Source organism: Trachurus trachurus (assembly GCF_905171665.1).
Source record: "Trachurus trachurus genome assembly, chromosome: 15".
Lineage (NCBI taxonomy): Eukaryota > Metazoa > Chordata > Actinopteri > Carangiformes > Carangidae > Trachurus > Trachurus trachurus.
In genome coordinates, this window is record NC_139906.1 from 13,407,299 (window position 1) to 13,432,010 (window position 24,712).

Consider the following 24,712-nt stretch of genomic DNA (forward strand, 5'->3'; position numbering starts at 1 on the left):
CTGCATTATCCACAAACTCTTTAGCCAACTAATTAAAGATGGCAGGAAGCTAAATGTGATTACTGTGTGCTCTACACTTAACAAAACTACGACTATAATGCCATCAGGGGAAAAAGAGGTGAAATTCACAGATCAATACTTAACCAGATAAGACGAGTGTTCTGGGTTAGCTGCCACTACACATGCACACACAGTATGAAAGGAGAGATGTTGATCTGACTGCCAAAGTATTTTGTTTCTCAACCTGAAATGACAAATAGCCAGCAGCAGGTAAAGGACTTATAGACACTGCAGTTGACTGCTATGAAAATCTTGGATTGTGATGGTGACAGGGTTTTTTATTTCAGCTATACCACTGAGACAATCAAATATGATCCAGGAGGGATGATTTCAGTCATAGATCCATGAGATTATCAGACATGAAAGCTCGGTTTCTGGGAAGTTATCAGAGCAGCATTTTATCATCCGCTGCAACAAGCCGCCAAGTTAACTGTGGAAACGTGCTGGTCATGTTACAAATGAATCTACCACAAATGTCGGCCTGTATTGAACATATTTGATTTGCCAAGACGGTGACTTGCCCAAAGATGTGCATTGTGCATTGCATTGCAGCATTTTCTCTTGATTGTTTGTCTATTCTGGCAAAGTAATAGATAAGACGACTGTCTTAGTGTGGTTTATATACAATAGCTTAGCGCAAAGACCGTAAACAGATGGCAAACGCTAGTCTGGTGCTGTTCGGAGGGGACAAAAAACTAATAGAACCATTAAACTTCAGTAATTAATCTCGTTATATCTCAATTGTTTAGTAAGTACAAGGACCAGTATAAAATGAAAAATGGCTATTCTATATTAGACAACGGATTATGCTCCAGACTGTTTGTGCTGTTGTCTGCCTGAACATGGTCTTAGTAGAAGATTTTCCCTGCACTGAATTCAGTGTACAATAAACAATATAGTACAGCTACAGTGCATCATAACAGGAAATCAGCTAATAACAACTATTAAATCCCCCCCCTTGCTTGTGACTGGGGTTTAACCTTGTAGTAATGCGACAGGCGGAACATGTGGACAGTGTGGGAGGAAAGGACAGGAAGAGGCAGCAGGAGAATATGGGAGGACTTGATGTGGACAGAAGCTGAGACATGAGATGGGTAAAGAAAACTTGGACACAGATACACAGGAACAGTGAGGAAAGTGGGAGTGATGGAAGAGTTGCTGTGAGGTGCAGCGGAAGAAGAGGACTGCCAAAGTGTTGCTGTGTAGCTCAGCTTCTTAGTACTTGACCTCATACAGGTCATTAGGTCAGCGCAGGTTTATTCAGACTGCATGGAAACCCATCATTACCGGCTAGTTACATATAATAGGTCCTTTATCAAGCCTGATTAGGCATCTGAGCTGACAGCCAAACAATCTAGCAGCCATTTCTTTTCCGGATAAACAGTGCTGCAGAAAGACACAGCCACATACAGTTCAACTTATCTCATACTCTTGACAGATCCAATTAAAGTGCAAAGGAAACCTGGGATCTCTCTTTGTCTGGCCTGAGACTCTCCTCATTGAACAGACTGGGTAATAATATACCTCCTACCACACACTGAGAGACATCTTGGCATTGGCAGCTGTGTTATTGAAATGGGGTGCATCTTCTGTCCCATAGAAAACACACTGAGGATGTTGCTATGGGGATTTCTCTTGTCAAAAACATAATGTTGTTTAGATGTGGCCATGTGTTTCAAGGGGCTCTTTCCTCCTTTCTTTCCTGTCACAGAAGAATGAAAGGAAATGTTCTCACTGGGAAACACATGGTCTTGTGCACAGAGCTAGTTAGAGTGTGCACACATCCAGCTCATTGTGTCTCAAGGAGAAAAGCTGAAAAAGGTATTTTAATCAAAATAGCAAACTTGAACAGGACTGAAGTGACTCACAATGGCAATACATCTTGTATGCCCTATAGAAAAATATAATCATCCCTATTAGCTGTGAATACTGTAAGTATAAATTAGACTATTAGAGTGGTGTGTCTTTATTTCATCAGAAGCATTGCAAACAGTTCAGGTGCTTGCATGATGCAGCATATTAATGTAAAATATCAGTCCTTAACATATTTTTTGTACAGACCGGCATTCTTAAAACTGGCATCAAATGTCAGGCTAGATTTGTAAACTTTGTAATTCTTCTCTTTAATAAGACATTCCTGATTACATGTGCTACAAAGTCAATGTTAGCAGAAAAACGTCTTTCCTTTACTCACCACGAGCTGCCTCCAGCAATGGAAAGCAATGGTAAAGTCAACTCTTGTTTTGGTCATGTCTTTTTTTTTCTACTTACAGTAAGTTAGCAGGCTAACCAGTTAGCCCCAGCCTGTCTCATTACTTCTCTTTAGTGGCTCACTCTGAAAAACTCACTCTGCTCAGACCATAGATCTTGCAAAGCTGTAAAAAACTGACAAATAGCCCCTTAGCTCATTTTGTTAAAGTAAAACTGCATAAATCAATTACCTAAAGTAATCAGCAATGATATACTCAGGCTATAACCAGTAGATAACGGTGGCTTGTGTAAGCCAATGTTAGCAAATATCAGCTCAAAAATGTTGTGTAACTGAGAGGTCCCATTCTGCTTTCTGACTTCCTGACTCTCATCTGCTTGTTAAACATAAGTCTTTATCATAATGGTACAGTAAAGTAGTTACTTGTGGTCAGAACAGCTGCTGTTCATCTAAAGAACAGTATCTCATTAAAATGAAAAAAGAGGTATTATATTACTGCTAGTATCAAAAAACTTCAAATACGGGGATCTATAAAGCAGAAATAGTACACTAAATGTAGAAAACTTTTCTAAGCGGGCCCAGCTGTACATCTTTGCCACTCCTCTCTCTCTCTCACACACACACACACACGCACCTTGGTCCCCCAGACAGTGCTATTGAAGTCTTTAATCAAGACTAATGTGGAATGTCCCATACGACCACCATTAATCATTTGAAGCAGGCCAACTGTGCCATTGATCAATGCTACACATCAAAGCAGCTGCTGCTGGCACAAGTCTGCATGTCAGTCCAGCTCTGTTTGCACTGTACAACGCGTCAAGCTTTAAATATTGTATATGACACACGGCCATTCCCGTTGCTCTTATGGGAAAAAGAAAACATGACAGAGTAATGGGGAAACATTTTCCCCGTTTCGACCATATAAGGGACGGCTATTTTGAACAGAACTGAAATGTGGAAAAATGTCATCAATATGTAACGGCGTATTAAGAGAGGTCGAGTGTGGCGCTGTGTGTGGGAAATTCAGAGACTGCCCACTCACTGGCTTGTACTGTATGATTTCTGTTCAGACCATTTGAACCCTGTGGTTGGCAAGGACACAACAGAGGTGACCTCCACCACCCAGGGAAATGTAATTCAGTCCACCCTGAGGTGCATCCGCAATGAATGCAAAATCTATAGTGTACAAAACAGACTGACTCTCTTTGGAACACACACACACACACACACACGCACACACACACACACACTACTTAAACTAGACTTGCATTCACACATACACGCACCCAACAGTGAACCCCCACTGATTTCTCTCCCCAGTAGATCTGTACTTGTCTTGCTGTAGCCAAGTTTCTCTGGACCAGGGCCAGGCAGCTAACAAACAGCAGTTTATTAATTGGATATGGTTGTGTGTTTATATTGGTGACGAGCAAGATCATTTCACACTGGCCTCGGAGCAGGTGTGCCCTGCAGTGGTGCCAAATGAGCGAACTGCACGGGCTCAGCAGATTCAAGCAACAAAAAAGGATGAGCCTTCACATAAAACCTGCTATAACTCAGCAAATAATGCAGCTCTTGAGTTCAGATCTATTCACTTCTCCAACCTCAACTTAATGGTTGTTTGTTCTTTTTTCGCCTTGATTCAGCAATTTCCTTTTACCTCTAAACTTCAGGATCATCACATTTCTCCCTAAGTAGCATTAAAGTTAAATCACATCCACACACTGTTGGGGTTGTCTGAACCTCACCTGCAAAAATAATTCACAGCAAAACCAGGTTGATGACGTGAATATTCAAACATCAGACACACTTTCACACATGTTCAGGATTGATTAACTCTTCAAAGGCTTGGCCATACAGTATGATTGTGCTGTTTCTGGAAGGGAGGTGTATATTATAGCAGGCATATCCTGCCCTAATAATCTAGCTCATTAGCAGAGCTCATGTATGAGAATCAGTAAAACCTGAACATTCCCGCTGAGCTCCATTAAAACACAAACTTACTCCTACTAACATGCAGCCTTGTGGCATTAAACATGGAGTGGTATGAAAAAATAAAATGCTGCTATGAAGAATACTCAATGAAGATCTCCATGCTGACGACGTGCATCAGTAAGTAAACCCAGAAGGACAACATCTGAAATTTCTGAACCACCTCTAATAAAATCCAAGAGGAATCATAATCTTAATATTGAGCACTTTAACTAGCAAGAATATCTCAGCTACATTGGCCTCTCCTCAACTAATGTAAATGTACACAAGCTGGGGATGTTTAATGTAAGATTATGTACATACTGGAGCAAAACCCGTGTTGCCAGATATATTATATTACCATAAATTATTCAGAAGAATCTTAAGGCAACTTCACATCCTTTCATGCCCCCCTCATCTGTACTTCCTCTCCTGACAGAACGGTTGCAGCATTGATGACACACAGACACAGACACACACTTGGAGGTCAGAGACCACCTGTTCTGAACTGGTGAAGCGATATCGGAGGACACATCTGGCCGGACAGGGAACAGGCCTCAGGCTGGTGATGAATGACTCACAGCTAATGCCGAGGTCAGTCAAGGTCACACAGAGGATGGGGAGCGGAGGGGTCAGTCGGGTCTGTCTGTGTCTGAGTGCGTAATTTCTGGAAAGTGACATTATAGGAAATCTTTCAGTTTGTTTGGCAGGAATTTGAATCGTGATTGAGGGAAAGAGTTGGCGGGGGTTCTTTGAGTTATGGGCGAGGGGGAAATAGACAAGGGGAGGGGTGCTTGCTTAGTGAGTTCAAATGTTGTCCATCTGCTGACGTAACAGACAGTTTGTTAGAAGATGTAAAGGAGCCATTTCGATGGTCGTTTCAGATTTGCTGTTTTTCAGAGTCGTTGCCTTTTATATGTTTGAGAATATGTAAATCGATGGTTTCATTTGTAAATTTGGTGTTCTTTCTTTCATTTTCAAACTCCGACTGGGGTCAAAAATTTCAGTGGTCTGATTTGTGTCCTCCTGAGTTACCACTGATGGAGGTCTGACCAGATGTGAACCAAGTCCATAATTGCAGAGTCAATATCTGCATCCCAAAGCTGCAGGTAAAGTATTGCTTCTCCACTCCCTCAGTCTGAATACAAAACATTGGCAAACATGAGGCCTGAGTCAGCGAACCCATCATTCATGTGAGATTGTAAATTTCCCCTGGACATCCAATGTGGCCTTCACGCCCACTTTCTCCTGGCTTTACAGCACTCCTTCCTCTCTATATGAAACAATTTGAGCCTGAGACTGTAAGTGTATCTACATGTTTATGAACTCCACATGATACCAACCCCCCTGTCTCACAGTTCATTTTCCGCAGTCTGGAAGGGAGCGGAGTGATGAGAAGAGAGAGAACAAGCATGTCCTCAGAGCTCTTTTTTGCCTTACTCTTTATCAGCTTTCATCTCTTGGTCCTTCAGAGAGTCTGAACCATAAAAGAGTCCAATCACTAGGGGACATATTATTTTCTTCCTCCTTGAATACACTATATCATATCCCAACCCATACAACTTCTCCTCCTCTTGCATATATAACTCCAGCCAGCAAAAGCGGGGTGCGTGGGTTTATCTATTGGCTCTGTGTGTGATTAACATAATGAATATCTCATTCCCTCTTCTCATGCTGCTCATCATGAGAATAGAAAGAGAATTTAAGAGGAAAACTCACTCATTTTTCTCCAGGAGCAAGATCAGCTGTTCACCTTCCACACGTACCAGCAGCTGGAGCGACGCAGGGTAACTCTGAAAAGTTAACACAAAAAAAGATGACAGGAGTGTTGAGGTGGTGCCCGGATCTCACCCATCCTGCCTTTGAATCAGCATATGTGCGGCGCTGCTGCACCTTACTTTGGCACACAGGCTGTATACTCGGCAGGATGTGGCAAGGCACAATAGCGTTAGAGGAACAGGAAGAAAACTTCCACATCCGACACTTCCCAAAGTCTCTGCATGACACAAAAGGAGGTGCACTGGACTAGTTTCACAGTTTTACCCATGAACAAGCATCCTGAAGATTTGCATTAAATTTAATTGTTTCATTTTTGCAATGATGTCATGGAAAAGAACGGGCAGCCGCTGTGCACCATCGGCGTGAGGACTTTTAGACGGCGGGTTGCACACCCCCCATCTCCTGAGCAAGGTGACCGAATTTACAGTGTGCCCTGCAGGTGTGTGGAAAACAACTTACAACGTGCAGCAGTGGTTAGCACCTTATGGTTGCTGACCACTGCCTGACTTCTTTATCAAAATAATGTGTATTTGCTAGGCGGCACTCTGAACAGATTCGCTCATTGTTCATGTGTAATATTTGAAAAAGCAACTGCTCTACAAGAGTTTGTTTCAGTATTAAACCCCATTTGCTGTCCCAACAGAAACCTGCCAAACCAGCCCAGATGAAGGATTACTATTTGAAATTACACATCTTGTTACACATTTGTGGTAGAATAGATAATCTTATCTGCAAAAAACATTGGACACGGGACACAGCATTTTGTACCTTGCTTTGAAAAAGAGTTCAACACTGTGAAAGTTTCTAAAATGCATTTCTGTGATGATTATTCAATGTCATGATTTTGGTGCCACTGATTTATGGCGGTGAGAACTTTAGAAATGAATGTGATGGGGGAGATTTTGTTCACAATGCCAAATGTTATTTTGAGATTTAATCCAAAATCAAATCTCTGTTTTGAGACTTGATTTTGGAGATTTGATTTTTTTTTTCAGCTAAAGAAATTGATTTAAGACTTTTTAACAGAGTGAAGCGCTGCCCTTGTGGCAGGACACAATCAAAGTGTATTAATGCCTCAGGTGCATGTTATCGGACCATTCCTTTAACCACAAGAAAAAGACAAAGACAGACATGGAAAATTCTTAAAAAAGGATTGGTGTATCCTGGCCAGCAGACCGACAGAAATTGTCAGATGTGCACAGTAAGGAATTTATGTATCAGTGGTTGATATTTCAGCCATACTTTGTCCTTTGCCCAGTGACATTTCTTATGTCTGCTGACCGATGCCCTTGGGCCAACACTTCCTCTTTGCCAGGCAGCCTTCTGCTTTATCTGAGAATCAGTGAGTCTGTGTTCGAGTTCAAGAGTATGTGTGCGCGTGTGTGTGTGTGTGTGTAGAGTTGATGTCACAGTCACATGCAGCAAAGACTGTAAGTAATGACTCTGCAGAGCTTTACGACTGTTTGATAACCTTCTATTGGCACTAGGAGCAGCAACATCAATCTGTTACCCAGGGGAGGTAGGAGTCAATACAGTCTCTGATAAGACAATCAGCAGCTGCCCTCACGGTCAGTTTCATTTGGGAAGGGTCAGTGTGTAGATAGTATACTGTAAATCCACTGTATCCCTGTATATGTCAGCAGTAGGTAAACATATCTGATGGAGCTGAAACTGCGTGCATAATTAACTCTATAAAAACTAAAAGTTGAATTTCCCTCATGCCCTCGTGACATATTGAGAGAGGAGCACAAGACTGGAAAAAACTATACTCCCTCGGATGGTGACTTCCCTGCACCAGGAAAAAATGTTAGATTTCTCCAGGGGGGTTTCAACACCTACGCATTTCCCTGCTCTGGAAAAGTTTCTTTAAGTTGTGGTGGGGGATGCCGAATTTCAAACATTTTCTTTTCCAGCTGTGGTCAGTGGGACAGACTGGTTTTCCCTGCCGGAGAGGACGAGTCTGGAGAGTCCAGACAGGACTGACACTGTATGACTGAACATATGTTCTGTATCTATGCATGTTTTAATCAAATATGTCTCATAGTACAGCAAATAAAAACGACACAATGTTCAAAGTGTTGTCGGGCTGCTTCAGGCAATGCCAAGTAAGAGCACTATTGACTTGTGAAGCTGTTGACAGGCTGAAGAGTTTCAGGACTATTTTCACATTATGTTTCGCCAGCGGGGCAGGCTCTTATTCAAACAAACAAAGGGAGGACACACTCAAAACAAAGGAGGGGGGAGAGGAACCACAACAGAGAGGATAAGCAGAGCGGGACTTTCTACAAAAGAAAATCAAAAAAACTGGGGAAACAGACAACAGGAAAAGGAGTCGTACACTGTGGTTATGTCGAACTAAGAGCCAGACATCTATACTTGGCTGAGCTCTCATAAGCACACGGGCCTCAGCCAGGCTGCCATCTGAGCCATCTCATTAGAAATTAAGCCAATGCCACTAAGTGACCTTGTGGGTCCTTACCCCGGGCGTGAGCTGGCTGAGAGGTCTGTGCTCCTCGCCCCTCAGCAGCAGAGGTACAGTGGTCCCACGGCGCTCTGGTCCGGTTCCTTCCCCTCGCCGTTTAGCCTCGTCTGGACTACTTCCTGCGAAAAGATCACCAGCGCAGATTAGTTAGACAAATTAGGTGAAGTTCGAACATCACACCAGAGAGCATCGTACTGTAGTGGTGCGGTATATTTTGCTCAACTGGCACGCAGACAATGGGGTCAGTCAGTATGGTTCAAAACCGCTCTATGAGGTCCTCAATAATTCAAACACAGCAATAATGTTTCAGAATGAAAAAAATAAAAAATAAACCACTGCAAGTGCAACAAAGGCGGAGAAGTCTCAGACACACGACACAGCACTATTAGAGATTGTGCACTGTGCTGCTGAGAAAGAGTAAAAGCTCACTCTTGTTCCTGTGAGAAGATGTGCTGTCCCCCAAAGGGCCTCTGCAATAGGGCCACAGCCACAGACACAGCATCAATAATAGATGCTCTCACACAATTTATAAGAAACTTAGACTTTACGATATCACCACCAGACAGGAATGGAGGTTTAAAAAAAAAAAAAACAAGTGCCAGAATGAAATTGTCCTTTCCACTTCTTATTTTTGTTTCTATCTTTACCCCCTTTCGTTTATTGTGTAGCAGGTCAGAAGCTGGCACTGCAGTCTGCTGATTTTCTTTCTCCTTCCAACTTTTTTCTCTTAAGCATACCGTTTTACTCCTCCTTTAAATGCACAGTGAAGTGAAATTGATCAAGTTTAAAGCCATTTTGCTAATTAGCCCTTAAAAGACTGCTCATTTGGGAGGCAAACAGCACAGGATGTATGTACAGTGTAGCATCAAATGAAATATGATGAACCGCATCAGTGGCTTCAAGCAGGATGTGGGAATAGTCGTCACAATTCCCCCTGCGCTCTCAGTCTCTCTCGGCTCTTCTCCCACGGAAAACCCAGGCCATCCCCGGTGCTCCCACAGTCTTCCTGAGAATGAGTCTTTACAGCAGCAGGCCCATGTTAACCCAGAGAGGAGGCATGAAGATGGAGTAGTGTAGCGTTGGGGGTGTTTGAGGGGAGAGGTTGTTTGAGGTTTCACACTGCTGCGATTCAGAGCGTATGCTGCAGCTAGCTCTGTTCTCCAACCCCCCAGCCCCCACCCCCAAGATGAGCACGTAAAGCATCTGTGTCTGCATGTGCATGGGTAACGTCATGCAGGGTACAACAAGAGTTCAGTAGTTCACCGAGCAGCGATGTGACATGTTTTCCAGCCAATGTGTCTTCACTTTCAAGTGCTGCGTTTCTCTTACAAGTCCGATGTGTCTTTTCTTTGAAGACGAGATTCGGTGACGACTCCTGCGCCACCGCAACTTGCATTGCTTACAACTTCAAACAGTCTGTGACGGCAGTTGCCCTGTGCTCTCGGTGCGGCCCAGACTCTCCATTTATCCACAGTGCATAATAAGCTAACAAGGGCATAAAAGGGACCTCCTATATTTAATGGGGTATTTGAGCATGTGCCGACAGTAGTTTGTTGGTTTTAGTGGCGCGTGAAAACCCACGTTAGACAGACGGAGCAGCATGACTGAGACCACAGGCTGCGGCTGGAGTGCCATTAAAAAAGAGCTATAAAAGGAAAGTCAGGCAGACGTCTTGTTAATAAAAGACCCTTAACACTTCCACTGGTGTCCCTCGCAATTCATTTAATCTCTCGGATAGCGACTGAGATTGTGTTAATTAAACAATACCAATTCAGGGAGAAGAACGCGCTTGAAAACAAAACGGAGTGTTTATAGCAGTTCTGCCATAAAGCAACACTTGAAAGAAACGCAAAAAGCCTGATGTCAACGAGGCGGCGAGACATAATGAATTCTAAACTCTTCAAGTTGTTCCTCAAAAGACGTTCATGGTGTCGCTACTTATTCGTTTGCAGGGATAAAAGAAGAGCTTGAGAGCTTGAGAGCAAAGTTCATATTCTGCCTTACTTTTTCTTACTTTTGCACACTTGCTGTGTGAAGTGCTTGTTAAATTACTGGTTTCCGAAAATTACAGAAATGTTTTTGGGTTTTACACACCGTTCAACAATCCAAAAAAACACTCTGACACATATAGACCCTTTTCATGTGAACCATGTGGTGCGCAAGGGCACCGCCTGCTCTAAGTGTGCTTTTCAAGGTTTTTTTGTGAGCACCAGGCCTCAGTATTAAATTGGATAAAGATTAAAGTTTGTATGCAGCATTCGTCATTGCTCCCCCAAAAAAGAAGCATTGCCTTCAAACAGCAAAGAAATATGACATTCATGATCATTCTCATGGGCTTCTTCCTCTTTGGGAACCTTTGAAATTCAAACTGAAACTGGGTTAATCCCATATGTTTTCTGGAGAGTATCTTGATTGCTAAGCCAACCACAGTTGTATCCCCATATTGGACACAAGGGAGAATCGGCTGCGGGTCATACATCTAAAAAACACAAGTTCTATTTGGCAGCCAAAAACATCTTTCCTCCACTCTCTCTTTAAATAGCCCCACACAAACCAGATCTCTTTTAAACCCAACTCCATTTTGACGATCTCACAAGAGTGATTTTTTTCCTGCTGTTTTAGCATTCCAAACCCAGGCATGAGCTGTATTGCTAATTAACCGGTAGGCAACGTGCATCCAAACAGAACCCGAGGTCCATTTTACTCAGCAGGGAAGTGACACACAGGCAACAACATAAACAAACAAAATAAGCCGCAATTACTTCAGTCAAACGGAGGGCGCTGCTGGACCCGGGACAAAAATCAAACTCATTATGTTCACTTAGTATGTTACCTGCTGCATCAGTGAGATTTCCTGATGACTCCTACATTTCATCTCTTTTTGGAGGAGAGAGGTGTGCATATTATGGAGATGATTAAAGTGAGAAAAGTATACATGCATAAATAGCAATTGAGAAAATGCATTTGTGCAGCATAATAGGCATTTCTTTCAGTCTAGTACGGTAGAAACAGAACACACTGCTTTGCATTCACACCTGATAGTGGAGTCTGCTCAATCAGCAATGTTACCACAGAGTCCTTCTCTTGAGATGAACAAGGGAATAAACAAGGTAAGCAAGGTCAAAGCAGGCGGATGAAGGACACGTGGTAATCTATAGGAGAGGTGTTCAGAGACTACAACAGAGAGTTAACGGTCACAGTGGTCCTTGAGAGATCCTTCTGTTAAGACTAAATAACGTTTACATATAAATTCTACATACTTTTATAGAGAGGACAAATTACACATAATACATGAAAAAAGATTTAAGGTACATTTTTTAAAATGCTCAAAGAATATGGAAATTTGACAGCCTATAATTCAATGACAACTGGGAAAACTTCATCTTCTAATTAATTTCATGTGACATGATCACGATACAGTAAAATAGATGCAGATTAAATCTCTTCTCATCAACTCTTACATAAATCAGCTCATCATTTCAGATCTAGTCTGAACATTTCCTAATTGTTATACTATACAATACTGTCAAAACATTCATCATTACCTTAAGTACAGTAAATCATCATTCAGTAAATCAACCTCAACAACAACCTCCTAACAACGAAGAAACAGAAGAATCCCAAAGTGAAAATAGTACAACTGCAACAGTGAAATACAGGAGAAATGGTCAAGGATGTTTGGTAGTGTTGTTACGGTGAAATACTTCTGTCAAATATATTTTTTTTTACTTGCAAACAGTGGGATTAACATCCATCTCTGTCTCAGTCTCACAAAGGCCTGGGTTCAACAGCTGTCGGATCAGGTAAAATATAAAAAGCGAGAAGACACGACTTTTCAATTTCAAGCAACCGACAACTTGAAGGTAAAACCAGCATCGTCTTGGTAAAGAAGTGAGCCGCCACGTGGCACTACGACTACTACCAGTGCAGCTTGCCATTGATTCTGCAACAACAAACTATGCCAGCAAAATCTGCCCCACAACATAACAGAGCCACCAGATTTGTTCTCCTGGTATGTGCCACACCAGCACTCACCCACTTGTGGACAGAACGGTGGCCAGTGACTCATCTAACCATAACCCTTTTTTTTTATACATCTCTGTCGAGCAGAGCCTCTGTTCTTTGCACTGCTGAACTCTCAAATGCGCATTCATCTTCATAATGAGGCCTTTACACACTGCAACCCCACTGTAACGTCTCATAACATCTCTCTCAGTGGTATTGACTGTCTGTTTTTGCCGATATATTCTGCTTTACTTGCTGCACCGACATTCTCAGTCACCTGAGGAGGAGCTGCTCATCTGTTTTTCCTTACACACAAGCATCACAGTCATCAAATACCAACCCGATGCACTGATGTCTTTCCATACATCTAAATGCAGCTGTCACTTCCTGCTGAATCACTGGCCAACGGAGTATAGTCTCCGTGCCTGAGACTGCTGCTGCCTGTCATCCTTACCCTAACAATGAACTCTCTCAAAGTCACTTCGATCTTTTCCTCTTGACACAAAATCAGCATCAACTAGGCCTGCTCAGCAGTCTGATACCTGCCACACTGCATGACTGTATGTCACTTGCTAAGCTGTGCTGTTCAACGCAGTTCACCTGTGTGGAAACATCTGCATTCATTATGTATCTGCCCATGTTTGTTCAGATGTTCAGGTTTTTAACACCAGACAAGACAGACCTTTAATAACAATGAATCAGAGGACAAAAACTCTGATTACAGATTTGATGGCAAAGATTTAATATTCAACATCTGCATAGCAGGTGCAGCCTGCCCCCTAGCTCCCAATCAAACTTCTGATGCATCTGCGAACACCTTGAAAAAGGTTCATCTTTGCCAAGAGTGACTCACTGAAAAAGCTTCTGAGCTAAGAAAAGGAGGACGACGCAACAATGATTACACAAATGGACAAATATCTTTAAAAAAAATAAAAACTTGTGTTTTGTGCCAGAACACTGACAAGCAGCAACACACAGCAGGGGTGAGTTCAACTGTTGCAATCAGATTTGATGGAAATCTGGATATAAACCAGAACCATTTCTGGGAGTGCCTAAGATATTGATTGTACATATTGATCACAAAATAGCAAGGTATTGAGCCAAGCTGAAACAACAGGATGGATGCTAGACGGGTGTTATTATCATTGTGGACAGGTGTGCACTTTGTTTAATGCTTTTTTCATTTACTGACTTTATGACATCAAATACAAAACATGGACACTTTAGAATACAATAGAAAACAACTTCTACTTTTGTGAAATTAAATGCATTTTCTGTTGACAGGTTTCAAAAGTGGTGCTTATTCAACTTTTGCAGATTTACATCAACAACAAAAAATTACAATACTCTTCACAAAAGTTTTACTTATTGTATGCTTTCTGATGTTTTTAAGGTGTCCCTGTATTTCTAACCACCCTCATATATTCACAGCAAGGATTTCCATTTTCATTACACATTTCTCTCTTGCTTCGACTTGGAAGACAAGGTTGATACCACTCTTAATTAATTTGCACTGTTAAAAATGAAGCTACATTAAGCAATGGTTAGCTTAGCATAATGACTATCAATAGAAAACTGCTAGCCTGGTTCTGAATATAATACAGATCCACCTACCAGAACCTCTAAACATTTGTGTGATAATGGAAGTTTCATTGGTGGAAACACTACACCAATATGGGTATGTTCATCTGCATTTGTGAACATGCTGATCATGAGGCAAGGAGCAGGGTTTAGTACATGGCCTAGTAGTTGCATGTGGGATGACAATCTGGAAAAGAAAGGAATAAGAAGAAAGGCAGATGAAGAGTGGTGCATGAGCGCTCTGATTCAGTGAACACCTTACTGTGTGATTTTCTTACTTCTGCCCCAGATGCCCTGGGTCCTACTTTCTCTCACCCATGAAGTCTGATGCTAAAATGTTTTCATCTTCCAGGTCCAAGTGGAACAAAGGCGCTGTGCAAACACCTTAGTGGAGATTTCTGTATACATCCAATTACTGATTCTGTATGAAAACACCACTGACCTAAATACGGCAACGGATGCTACACCTACATTGTGCCCTCGGAAATAAAGAGCCCATAACAAAGAGAATGGCAAATGAAGCTGCTTTGAAAACCTCGTACAGCTCATGACTATCTTAACAGAGCTTTTCCTGGAAATAAAAACTGTATCTAACTACTTCTGCAACATCAATTAGACAGTGATACCTTTGTGGTTGCCCTGACATTTATCAAATGATTAGAAGGAAGTGTGAGTCACTGAGAGAAATATCAACATCATCTTCGTGACTGGCAAGAGCATTTCATGTTGTCACTGTAAAACTCATCGCACTGTGAAACTGAGCACCATAACCAGGTGAAAAAACATGTATGGAGGCTTCTTTTCTGTGTAGAGGGTCAATGAACAAATCTATTTTTTCCATTTCATCTCTGCGTTTCATCTTGAGCAACATGATGCACTGGCTAGCTTTTCACTACTGTACGTTGATTCATTCATGCTCCTATTTACAGTATTACAGTAAATTCAACAACACAGGACACTGGTCAGATGTGTAATTTACAGTACCAGGTACTTGGTCGTTCAAAGGCAAACTCTATATTGTTTTTACCTTATAAATGTGTGTGTATCATTAAAGCAAAATGTGGTTTTGGAGATGGCAAAGGTAGTGTAGCAGGAAGCCAGGAACTACTATAGATGAGGCTGTAGGTCTGTGGACATGTTTGGAGCCACAACTTTGAAAACATGGTCACAAAATTTTATAAGTGTAGTTGTGGTGTGACCGAAGCCAGCTGACAGTATTGCCTGTGCCTGGGATGAGGCTGATGATGAAGCTAGAAGTATACCAGCTTCATCATCACCTTTTGTTCATAAAATCCCTCAAGCCTCTATTTCCCTCTTCTCTTTTCTTTTTTTGCACATCAGACTTTGCTGACTGGACTTTCTGACGTTTTACTACAGGAGCGGGCTAAATGAACTCTGAAATTTTGAGTCAAAAGTTGTATCAGTGGCCACTGGCCAAACCATTTTTGAGTTGGGAGTGGGGGTGTTCTTGACCACCATTTCAAGGACTATTAGGAAGAAAAAAATGAAAAGCTCTTATGTAATGTTATGTTAAGTATTATGTAGTATTTCCACAAATAGGCCTATTTTGAAAAATTAGTCGGGACGATACTTTAATGGTTGGAGGGCCTGGGACTTTGACCGGCTTGTCACCCTCTGTTGGCGGGCGTGGTGTGACTCAGGGTGACTTAGTGGTCATTTAACAATAACCTCAAACCCTGGACTTTTAGTCTTTTTTTGTTTTGTTTACCTTTTTAATTTTTGTTGTTGTTTATTTTTATGGTTCTCTGCAATTCATTTTTCTCCACAAAATGTTTTATTGTGAGGCTGGATTTCAGTATAGTAGCAGTGGTAAATTTAAATGGAGACACGAGACATTGCAACATAGCTCTGCCAAAAATGAACAATACTGTTAACAAGGCTGAATTATGTGAGCAGCTCTGTACCATATACTTTATCATGGCACTAAAAACCAGAAATGTCAACTTGCTGGTGGCGGCACAGGAAAAGTCATGGGATCACTCAAGTAACGAGGATTCATTTTCTGGGCCCCATGGATATTTGTACCAAATCTCATCAAAATGAATCAAACTGTTACTGTAAGAAGACATTTCATATTAGTCCAGAAATGTCAACCTCATGGTGGTGTTAGAGGAAAAGTAAATATCAAAAGCAGCAGACTTTTTCCTCTGGCAACCATGATTACACCAATTTAATTATGATGCATGGATTTTACAGTAGATATTAAAGCAGACCAATGCTGTTAATGTGGCAAAAAAAGAAAGTTGCCCACCTGAACTTCTTGTTTTGTTTTTTTCTTCTTTGTACATACAAGGCAGAATAAGGCTTCTTTGAGAAAGTTGTCAACAGCAGAATCACAGAAACAAAGAGGGGTGTATAAAATTGGACTTTCAATGAGGAAGAATATAATACGAATTTCCTATTCAGTGTGTGACCAGGGTGAAACATAGAAAACAGAGCTGAGACGCCTCTGGAGAAACAGAGTCTCAAAGCCTTTTCGAAGGAGTTGAGAATGTAAGTTCCCTCATTTCAACAACCCCTCCCTTTATCAACCCCCTCATTGCTCACTTTTCTATGTGATGACACACTGGAGTAATTAGCGCTGAACTCGAGAAGGTGTTAATCCTGGATGTGAGACCCCCCAGATACATTCCAAACTGAACCGCCCATTATTGGCGTGTGAGAGCGAGCTACAAGGTCAGTGGCTCACAGTGAAGTCATGGTAACAGGAGACTTTTTCAGGGTGGGGTTCTGAGTTTTGATTGTGTGTCCTTTTCCTATCCTGTGGGAGCAACAGTGGAAAAGCCAATTCCCATCTTGTCCTGTGCAGATTTGGGCATTATGTCTCGCAGCTATGGGGATTTCATCTTGGAGGATTTGGGGATTAACAAGAACTTATCACACATGCTGGGTCACCAAACAGCCATTGGTGGGGGAGGCGGGGTTCAACAAATATGGACTTTTTTCTCTTTTTTTTAAGACCATGCTAATAGTATGATTCTGTGGATGGCAACGTCAGCCGAGTTAAGCACTTAAGTCCAACACAACTATTGGGTGCGTTGTCGTGAAAATGTAGTCCTCAGGATGAATCCTTATAGTTGATTGGTTAATTGGTGATTTTTCCTTCATTGCCATAATAAATTGAAATTTGATATTTTAAGTGAAATGCCTCATTACTTGCCAATATAATTGTATTTAGTACTAATCGGTGCATCACTACTGTAGCTTTAAGATGCTAAACTAGCATTTTAATGAACACGCAAAATGGTAAATACAGTATATTACACCTTTTTGTTTTTTTTTATCTATGTTGTATAGTCAACTAACATTGGTATTGCAATATATTAATTTACTATACATTTGCACAGAAACCAAAAGCAGTGGCACCGATTGTGTTTGTCACTGTTTTGCAGAACACGAAAGCAAGAAAATTCAAGTATGTCACGTCCATACAACACACACACACACTCATGAACACATAGGGATCAAGAGGTCCCAAATTGCTGTAGACAACCCACGACAAACCTCTGCCTCAGGCTTTTCTTTACAAAAAAGGTGTTCACTTCACATAACGTTTTTTCAAAACTGCTTCTATTCCTCCATCAAAAGCCATAAAGGCTGATAATTCAAGAGCATCGCTGGGCTCCAATCAAAGATAGCTCACAGTAAATACACTGACAGAGGTGTGATGACCTTTCTGCTGTGAAATTATTGATGCAGGTTGACCTGGTGGTTCAGCCTGCTGTAGTATGGATGGATGGCCAAATGCAGACCATACAGTAGTATTGATAAGCTCCAACATTATTGGCTCTGAAATTAAAGCAGATATCAGCTTCACGGCCGTTTCGGCTAATGCTGCGTTCAAGGCAGGCTTTTGAAACCGTAAGTTACAGCTTCAAGTCACAACTACGACTTGGTAGCGTTCCAGGTAACCCGTAGCTCGTGTTTTTACCATCCTGTTGTCTGTGAAAGTTCCCTATAACGGCCACTCGTAACTTCCGACCCGTGAACTCGTACCAGATCGAACTGGTATGACTTCACAGGAAGGAAAAACACAAAGTACGAGTTCCTTTGAACGCACCATGAGTTAGCAGCCCCCGCCCTTGTCAGGCATCAATTGGTCCTCGTGCTACGTCACCACATTCACGCGCATCCCTTGGCTGCACACACAGCCCTTCATGCCGTTCTCTCTCCTCATTGGATAACACTTGTATCCCACAAGGAAAATTTTCTCCTCGGGTTACAGCAGAGCAGAGTGACGGAGAGACTCGTGTTTAGGCTGAAATACTTCATGTAAGTGATTGCTGACGGAAAATAGGACTATTTAGGACTTATATTAACAAAAACATTCCACTGATATCTGCTTTAAGATAAAACATTTTCTATTTACCGTTGCTACATAAAAATTCTCTCATGCATTTTATCTCTCCAACTCCATTTCTGATGACGCATTTTTCCCAAAGCACAAGTCTGTATTACATATCTTATACAGCACACACACAAACACACATAGAATCCACTGTTGGATGTGATTTCTTTTAAGTAAGGATGAAATCAAAATTGATCTTTTGAAACATCTACTGGAAGTCCATCATACAGGCAGAGGAATGTACAGTTTTCCGCCATCTAGCTCGTTGTTCACTTGTCCTTGATCTAGGTTTTTGTATGCCAAACAAAGAGTTGGCTACATTTCACACAGTTAACTGTCAACTGAAAGAAAAAGTCTTGTAGTAGATCAAAATGTTTTACATTTCCAACATTACAATAGGAATCTTCAAAGCAGTAATAGTGACTTGTTCAGTGGTGCTGAAGTTTGTCATGATAGTTCAGTGAGAACCTGAGAAAATACAGCAGTTAACTCTGCTCTTCTCGGAAACCAACCTAAACAGCCAACCACTGCTTTACAGATTTCATATGTTTGCCAGCTCTTTTCCTTATTTCCTCTGCTACACCTCTATAGCTTCTCATTCAATTTAAAAGTAAGAAGTGACGACTGCATGTGTGCACCTCTCGCAAATCCAATATCTGCCTCCATTCTGCATTCTAGCATAAATATCAACAGCTTACTGTTCACAGATAAGTTGACAGCAGAGACTCCCTGTTCCCGCCATACTCTACATCTATTTATCATTCCATTCTTCCTCCCTTCGCGCCACACAAAAAAGTAATATTTTTTTCTTCATTTCGGAGAAAATTGTCTGTCCCACAAAAATATCTGCGCTTCACAGGAAGTATGACATATTCAATCACTGAGGTAAATGGATGAGAGAGGTGGGTGACTGCCTTTGCACCTGTCGCTATGTGTCCCTTTTGGTTCTGTGAAGGATGAAGCAGGTGTGTGTGTGTGTGTGGGGGGGGGGGGCGCACTCATCTATCACATCCTTGACTGACTGCTGCCTGTCAGGGCTGTGCAAGTGGTGGTCTGCAGATTTCGCCACTCTTCTTTCACATACTTTCTATTCCATGTACTGTAGTTTCACTGCAGTATGGATCTCCAAGTTGTGCATGCAGCTGCTTTGTGTGTTGCGTGTTATGTTGCGCCTTCTCATAACATCAGCTTATCTATTATATCTGTGATCCCGTCATCCTCCTCGGGCACAGTGGCCCGTGGTGAGCGCGGGGTGGGGGTGGGGGTGGGGTGGGGGGGCAAATCACACTGATGGCCCATAATGACCAATGATGCTCAACAGAGGGAGACGTTTCTAACTGTGTCAGTCATTCCCTTTTTGCCAACAAATCAATGCCAGCCTGTCCTCAAAATGCCAACTGACAACCACCCCAAGGGTTTGAAAGACAGACCAGGGTGAGGTTGCTCCATAAAAGCAGGAAAAAGAGCTGTTATGACCGAGCCATACATCAGCGCTCCACCACAGATTAGAGGGTGGGTGTGAGTTACCTGTCAGGAAACTGTGCTGAAAGGTGGGTGATGCTTCTCTGAGACCACAAGACAAGGACTGACTGTGTGTGTGTGTGTGTGTGTGTGTGTGTGTGTGTGTGTGTGTGTGTGTGTGTGTGTGTGTGTGTGTGTGTGTGTGTGTGTGTGTGTGTGTGTTTTCCAGGGTGTGCAGGGCAGGTTTTATCCGCCTCTCTGCTAGTTTGTTTAGACATCACAGACATCCTAATCTTTCTAATTAATTCTGTCTGATGCTGCGGTCTGACCGGCTGATATCCTCAAATCTAATCCAGGTCATTTGCTTCCGTCTCTAATTATTTATTGTGTTTCCTCTGCCTAGGAAAAAAAAAGGATCAGACCCCTAGAAAAGCAGTTGATATGCAGAGCAGAGACAAAGAGAGACAGGCAAAGACAGAGAGCCTCAGACAGACCGATTCATCAAAGATTTGTAAACACAGCCTGCTTGATTCTTGCTCTTGTGGGACTTTGGTTTTATTTTGCTGTAAGAGTTCAGAAGGCAATCAAGCCCTGAGGGGTGATAACACTCAGTTAAAGAATTCACAAATGTTTTTCTCAAATTCACTTAATAGTCCAGTCATAAATATAAACAACATTTTTGAACACTAATGAGCAAATGGCCAACCACTGATCGCCTCCTGACTTTAACTTTGTAGATTGGTTCGACTGTTTTTACTCTAATCTAATTTCACCAACATTTTTACGGAGCCGGTCATTTGACTTTAACCAGAAAATTTGTTTCTATTCAAACAGTCACTCAAAGCGCCATCAGTCAAATTTTGGATAATTTCAAATATTCTTTTTGAGTCTTAAATTAGGGGAATAAGAGATGTCAGGGACAAACCAACATTTCATTTCAAGTTTCAGGCAATAGGAGACAGAATGAATTACTGAATGATTGTGGCACTCCAATGGCACTTATTCTGTTAACGGTCTTCTCTGTGCTTTCAGGGATCACAGTAGGTCAGTTCAAAAGTCTATGAAGAAAACCTCATTTCTTCAATGAAAATTATCTGCTAATTTTTTTTTTTACAGTTCTTTCACTTGTTGATTTTTTCTTGGAAATATACTCGGTAGTCAATATTACTGACTTCAAGGCCGGGATATACTCAACATGACACTTCTAAAAATCCCTCCAGAAAAAGTCCTAATTATCTGATGCATCACTTACTTCAGTAACCACTAACACAACACAAATTTTGAACTCTATCCAGGTAACCAATTGCAGTTGAGTGCTGGCACACTCAGAGGTATGCCGGCACTGGAGAGCCGTCAGTCGGCTCTGGTCCATATGTGGCTGCCAGACTTTGCGTTATTGAGGGTGCAGACTTGGGATGATTTGGGGGGTTAGAGTGTGTTTCAGTTAGCAGCACTCATGCTAACTTTGGACAAACGTCAGCTGATGGCATCTGCCCAGGTTTGGCTGATTCTGGCGGGGCACTCGCCACAAATCTGGCTAAAGTCAAGCAACCTGTCGAGCCAGATTTAGGACACAGTTAAGCCAGGCACTCTTTGCCAAATGGACACCTACCATTTTTACACTCAACATATTCTCCAGGCTGACCGCTGCTCTCAGGAACTACCTGAGACTCTGTTCTGCTCATATGCGAATTCATCTTTCAGCTCTGTTTTTTGTTTCTTCAAAATCAGGCAACAAGTGAACGATAATCTTAACGCCTTGCGAGGCATTCAGAATGACTCCGATACAGCAAACGTTCTTGCATATCGGCAAATCGAAAACTTCTGACTTCAAATCTGTAACAAATCACTGTTTCCTGATCTGGCATCACTGAGGTAAAGGCGGCTTGGTTAGGTTCAGACACAAAATTACTTGGTTAGGGCTTAAAATAACTTATTGATTTAACTTAGTTCATGGTTGTTTATGGTTAACGTAAATCAACAGAAAAAGAAAACAACACTCTCCTGTCTCAAAGCTGAACATTTTGTTAACCCATCTGAATCATGCAGTTCTCTACACCAGATCTGTACCAATGTCACACTACATGCAACAGCAGAGAGACATAGAGACGTAACTCCTACAGCTGCGAGATAATTTATCATGTGAATGTAAATAGTTGTTTTTGGATATTGTTGAAATTATTGATGATGACATTTTCATTGGGGGGGTGGTGAAAAGTTATGATCATTCCCTGCATACATTAGGCTACTCTTTTCTGCATCATAATAATTGCTGTGTAGGTGCTACAGTTAGTGTGTGAGATTGATCAGAAATGTTGTAACAGTGAATTTAGGCAATTTTCTCTGTCTTACCATCACCTAACAAAATAACAACATCTTCAATCAATGAACCTGAACACTAGCTCCCAAACCATACCATGATGAACACACTGTAGTGTGGTCTCCACCAAGGTGCAGGGAGGCTCTGACAAACATTTCAGAGAGAAGCTGAAGTCAATATCCTGCTGACATCAAAGCGCTGGTACATACTGCCCTATTTCAATACTCACACTACGCCTTAAAATTATTTTTACTCTCCGCATTCATCTATCAGCTAACCCTCTGAGTAAGAGCTTTAATGACCACACATTTAGATGATGTGTGCTGTAAACATCTCCTGGACTGCATCTTTCCACCCTTCTGCCAGCATGGGTAATTTGCAGGGGAGCTTTGCTAAAATGTGTGTGGGACTATTAATGACGCACCCTCAGGCTTCGTATTTGTTAGCACCAAATCTGTAACAATAAACAGTATGTGCATTTAAAAAAGTGTGGTGCTGCATCACATTTAACTTTTGATGGCTGGAAGAATTTAGACGTCTGACCTTTAAACTTATACATTTAGATGTTTTTTTTCTCTAATCTTTTCCCACGACTTGTTAACAGTGTGTACCTATTGCACACTCCATACAGTATGTGATGACAGCATTCAGTGTTGTTTTAACAGTACTGATCACAGTATATATATATATATATATATGTGTGTGTGTGTGTGTGTGAACCACCTGGGAATATGATTTATTCTTAGGTTTTTTTGATCTGTGTAATAGAGTTTGCTAGACCCTGACTTCTGTGAATCTCTTAAGATGTATTTTGTTTCTTGTCTGTTTCGTTGTCAGTCTGACTACCCACACAGCCACACAAATTAACACACAAACAAACATTTGTACCCAGTGACACGTGCTCTGTCCCATACGCACAATACCTTCTTATCACTGGCTTATTCATTCAGCAGATTAAATTTAGCAGCGGAACCAAAATAACATCCTGTTTGGTTTCATGTTTACAACCTAAAGATAAAGCTGTATCCTGCTGGATGTTAACCTCATCTGTCCATCCAGACAACATCCAGACTTCCCTTTATTGTTCCATCTGAGCAGAAAGATGGATCTAAAAAAGCAAACTCAATTTCCCCTCTGGCTGCCTCAAGCGTGAATTGCACAGCATGACAATAAAAAGAGCATTAAGACAAGAGAAATGTCCAAAAAAAAAGTGTAACCATGAGTCCCATCTAATCAAAATGAAGGATATTAGTCCTTTAACTCACTGACATGTCAATTAACTACAAGATAACCCTACTGTAAACAAAAATCTACTCGCACTGTACATGTATCCTGATGAAACAAGGATTAAATCAAGCCAAAACCCTCATGTTCAGCTTTCAAAATTGTGCTTTAACATCTGCGGTATTAGCTACACGCCAATATGCCAAGTGATTGATTAAAGACAGATACAGTATGTTAGAGACAGTCATGTTTGCTGTGACTTACCGTCCTGGATGTTGTAAACCGTGTTGTCAGCATTTTCTGTCGCCGTGGACAGGCACCAGAAGCGGAGAGCGAAGATCAGAAAGAGAAAGTTCCTCCGCCGCCTCCAGGTTCTCATGATGGGGCTTCTCTCTCTCTCTCTCTCTCGGTGGGGTGAATCGCTCCGGTCAGACTGCGTTAGTAATGCAGCAGGACCAGACACTTCTCACAGGTGACGAGGCGGAGATACAGGTCAAAGCACTTCACAGTAGTGTGGTAGTGAGAGAGAACTAAAAAAATAAATAAAATAAAATAAAATAAAAAAAAATAAAAAAGGAAACGTTTCACCACAAGACCCCAACGAGATGCGGCAGGCTGTCACTCCAAGGGAGAAGCTGTCAAAAACTTTTCCTCACAACACCAGACCTTTGGCGGGCAGCAGCGGTCCGGGGGGGGGGGGGAAATCGTACAAATGCATGTGTTAAGCAAAATGTTTGTTTGTGTGTGTGATGTGTTGCTCATGTGAGGAGGGGTATGGCAGGGAGCTGTAGGAAAGACAGAATGAGAGGGTGTTGGGGAGTAGTGAAGCGGACTTACCATCCCCTCTAGTACCGGAGCAGCCACACTTTGCCATGTGCGCTTCAGAGCGCGCTGGGTCCTAGAGCCGGACATGTAAAGGCGAACCCGAACCCAGTCCACTGAGTCCAGTTGTCTCTACTACTAGACCCTGTCAGCCGGTTTTTCAGCCCGTTTGCTGTGCTGGCATATTATACAGTAGGATTAAATGCAATTCAAAATAAAAGAAGTTGCTCTCGTTTTCTGTTGTGAAAAGCCGACCATAGCTGTCCAATTAAGACTGCATTCACTTCCAAAGTATTTCCAAGTTGCCCCCAAATTTTGTAACTGCGACATTTGTCTGACAAACCATCTGTTGACATAATTTAAAGACAGAGACTATGCAGATTAGAGAGAAACTTAGAAGCTCATAATCAGACAGAGCAATATGGCGAC

At 41.8% G+C, this 24,712-nt stretch overlaps 1 protein-coding gene across 1 annotated transcript in view; it reads right to left on the reverse strand.

Annotated features, from left to right (window-relative positions):
• Positions 1–23,840, reverse strand: part of adam12b (ADAM metallopeptidase domain 12b) — a gene marked incomplete at both ends in the record, with an annotated part of 75,450 nt that extends 51,610 nt beyond the window's left edge. Inside the window, 3 exons of the mRNA XM_083988710.1 lie at positions 5,960–6,033; positions 8,499–8,620; positions 23,726–23,840. Coding sequence (XP_083844836.1) covers positions 5,960–6,033; positions 8,499–8,620; positions 23,726–23,840 — 311 coding nt within the window. The remainder of the gene's footprint in view (positions 1–5,959; positions 6,034–8,498; positions 8,621–23,725) is intronic.
• Positions 23,841–24,712: the final 872 nt, after the last annotated feature.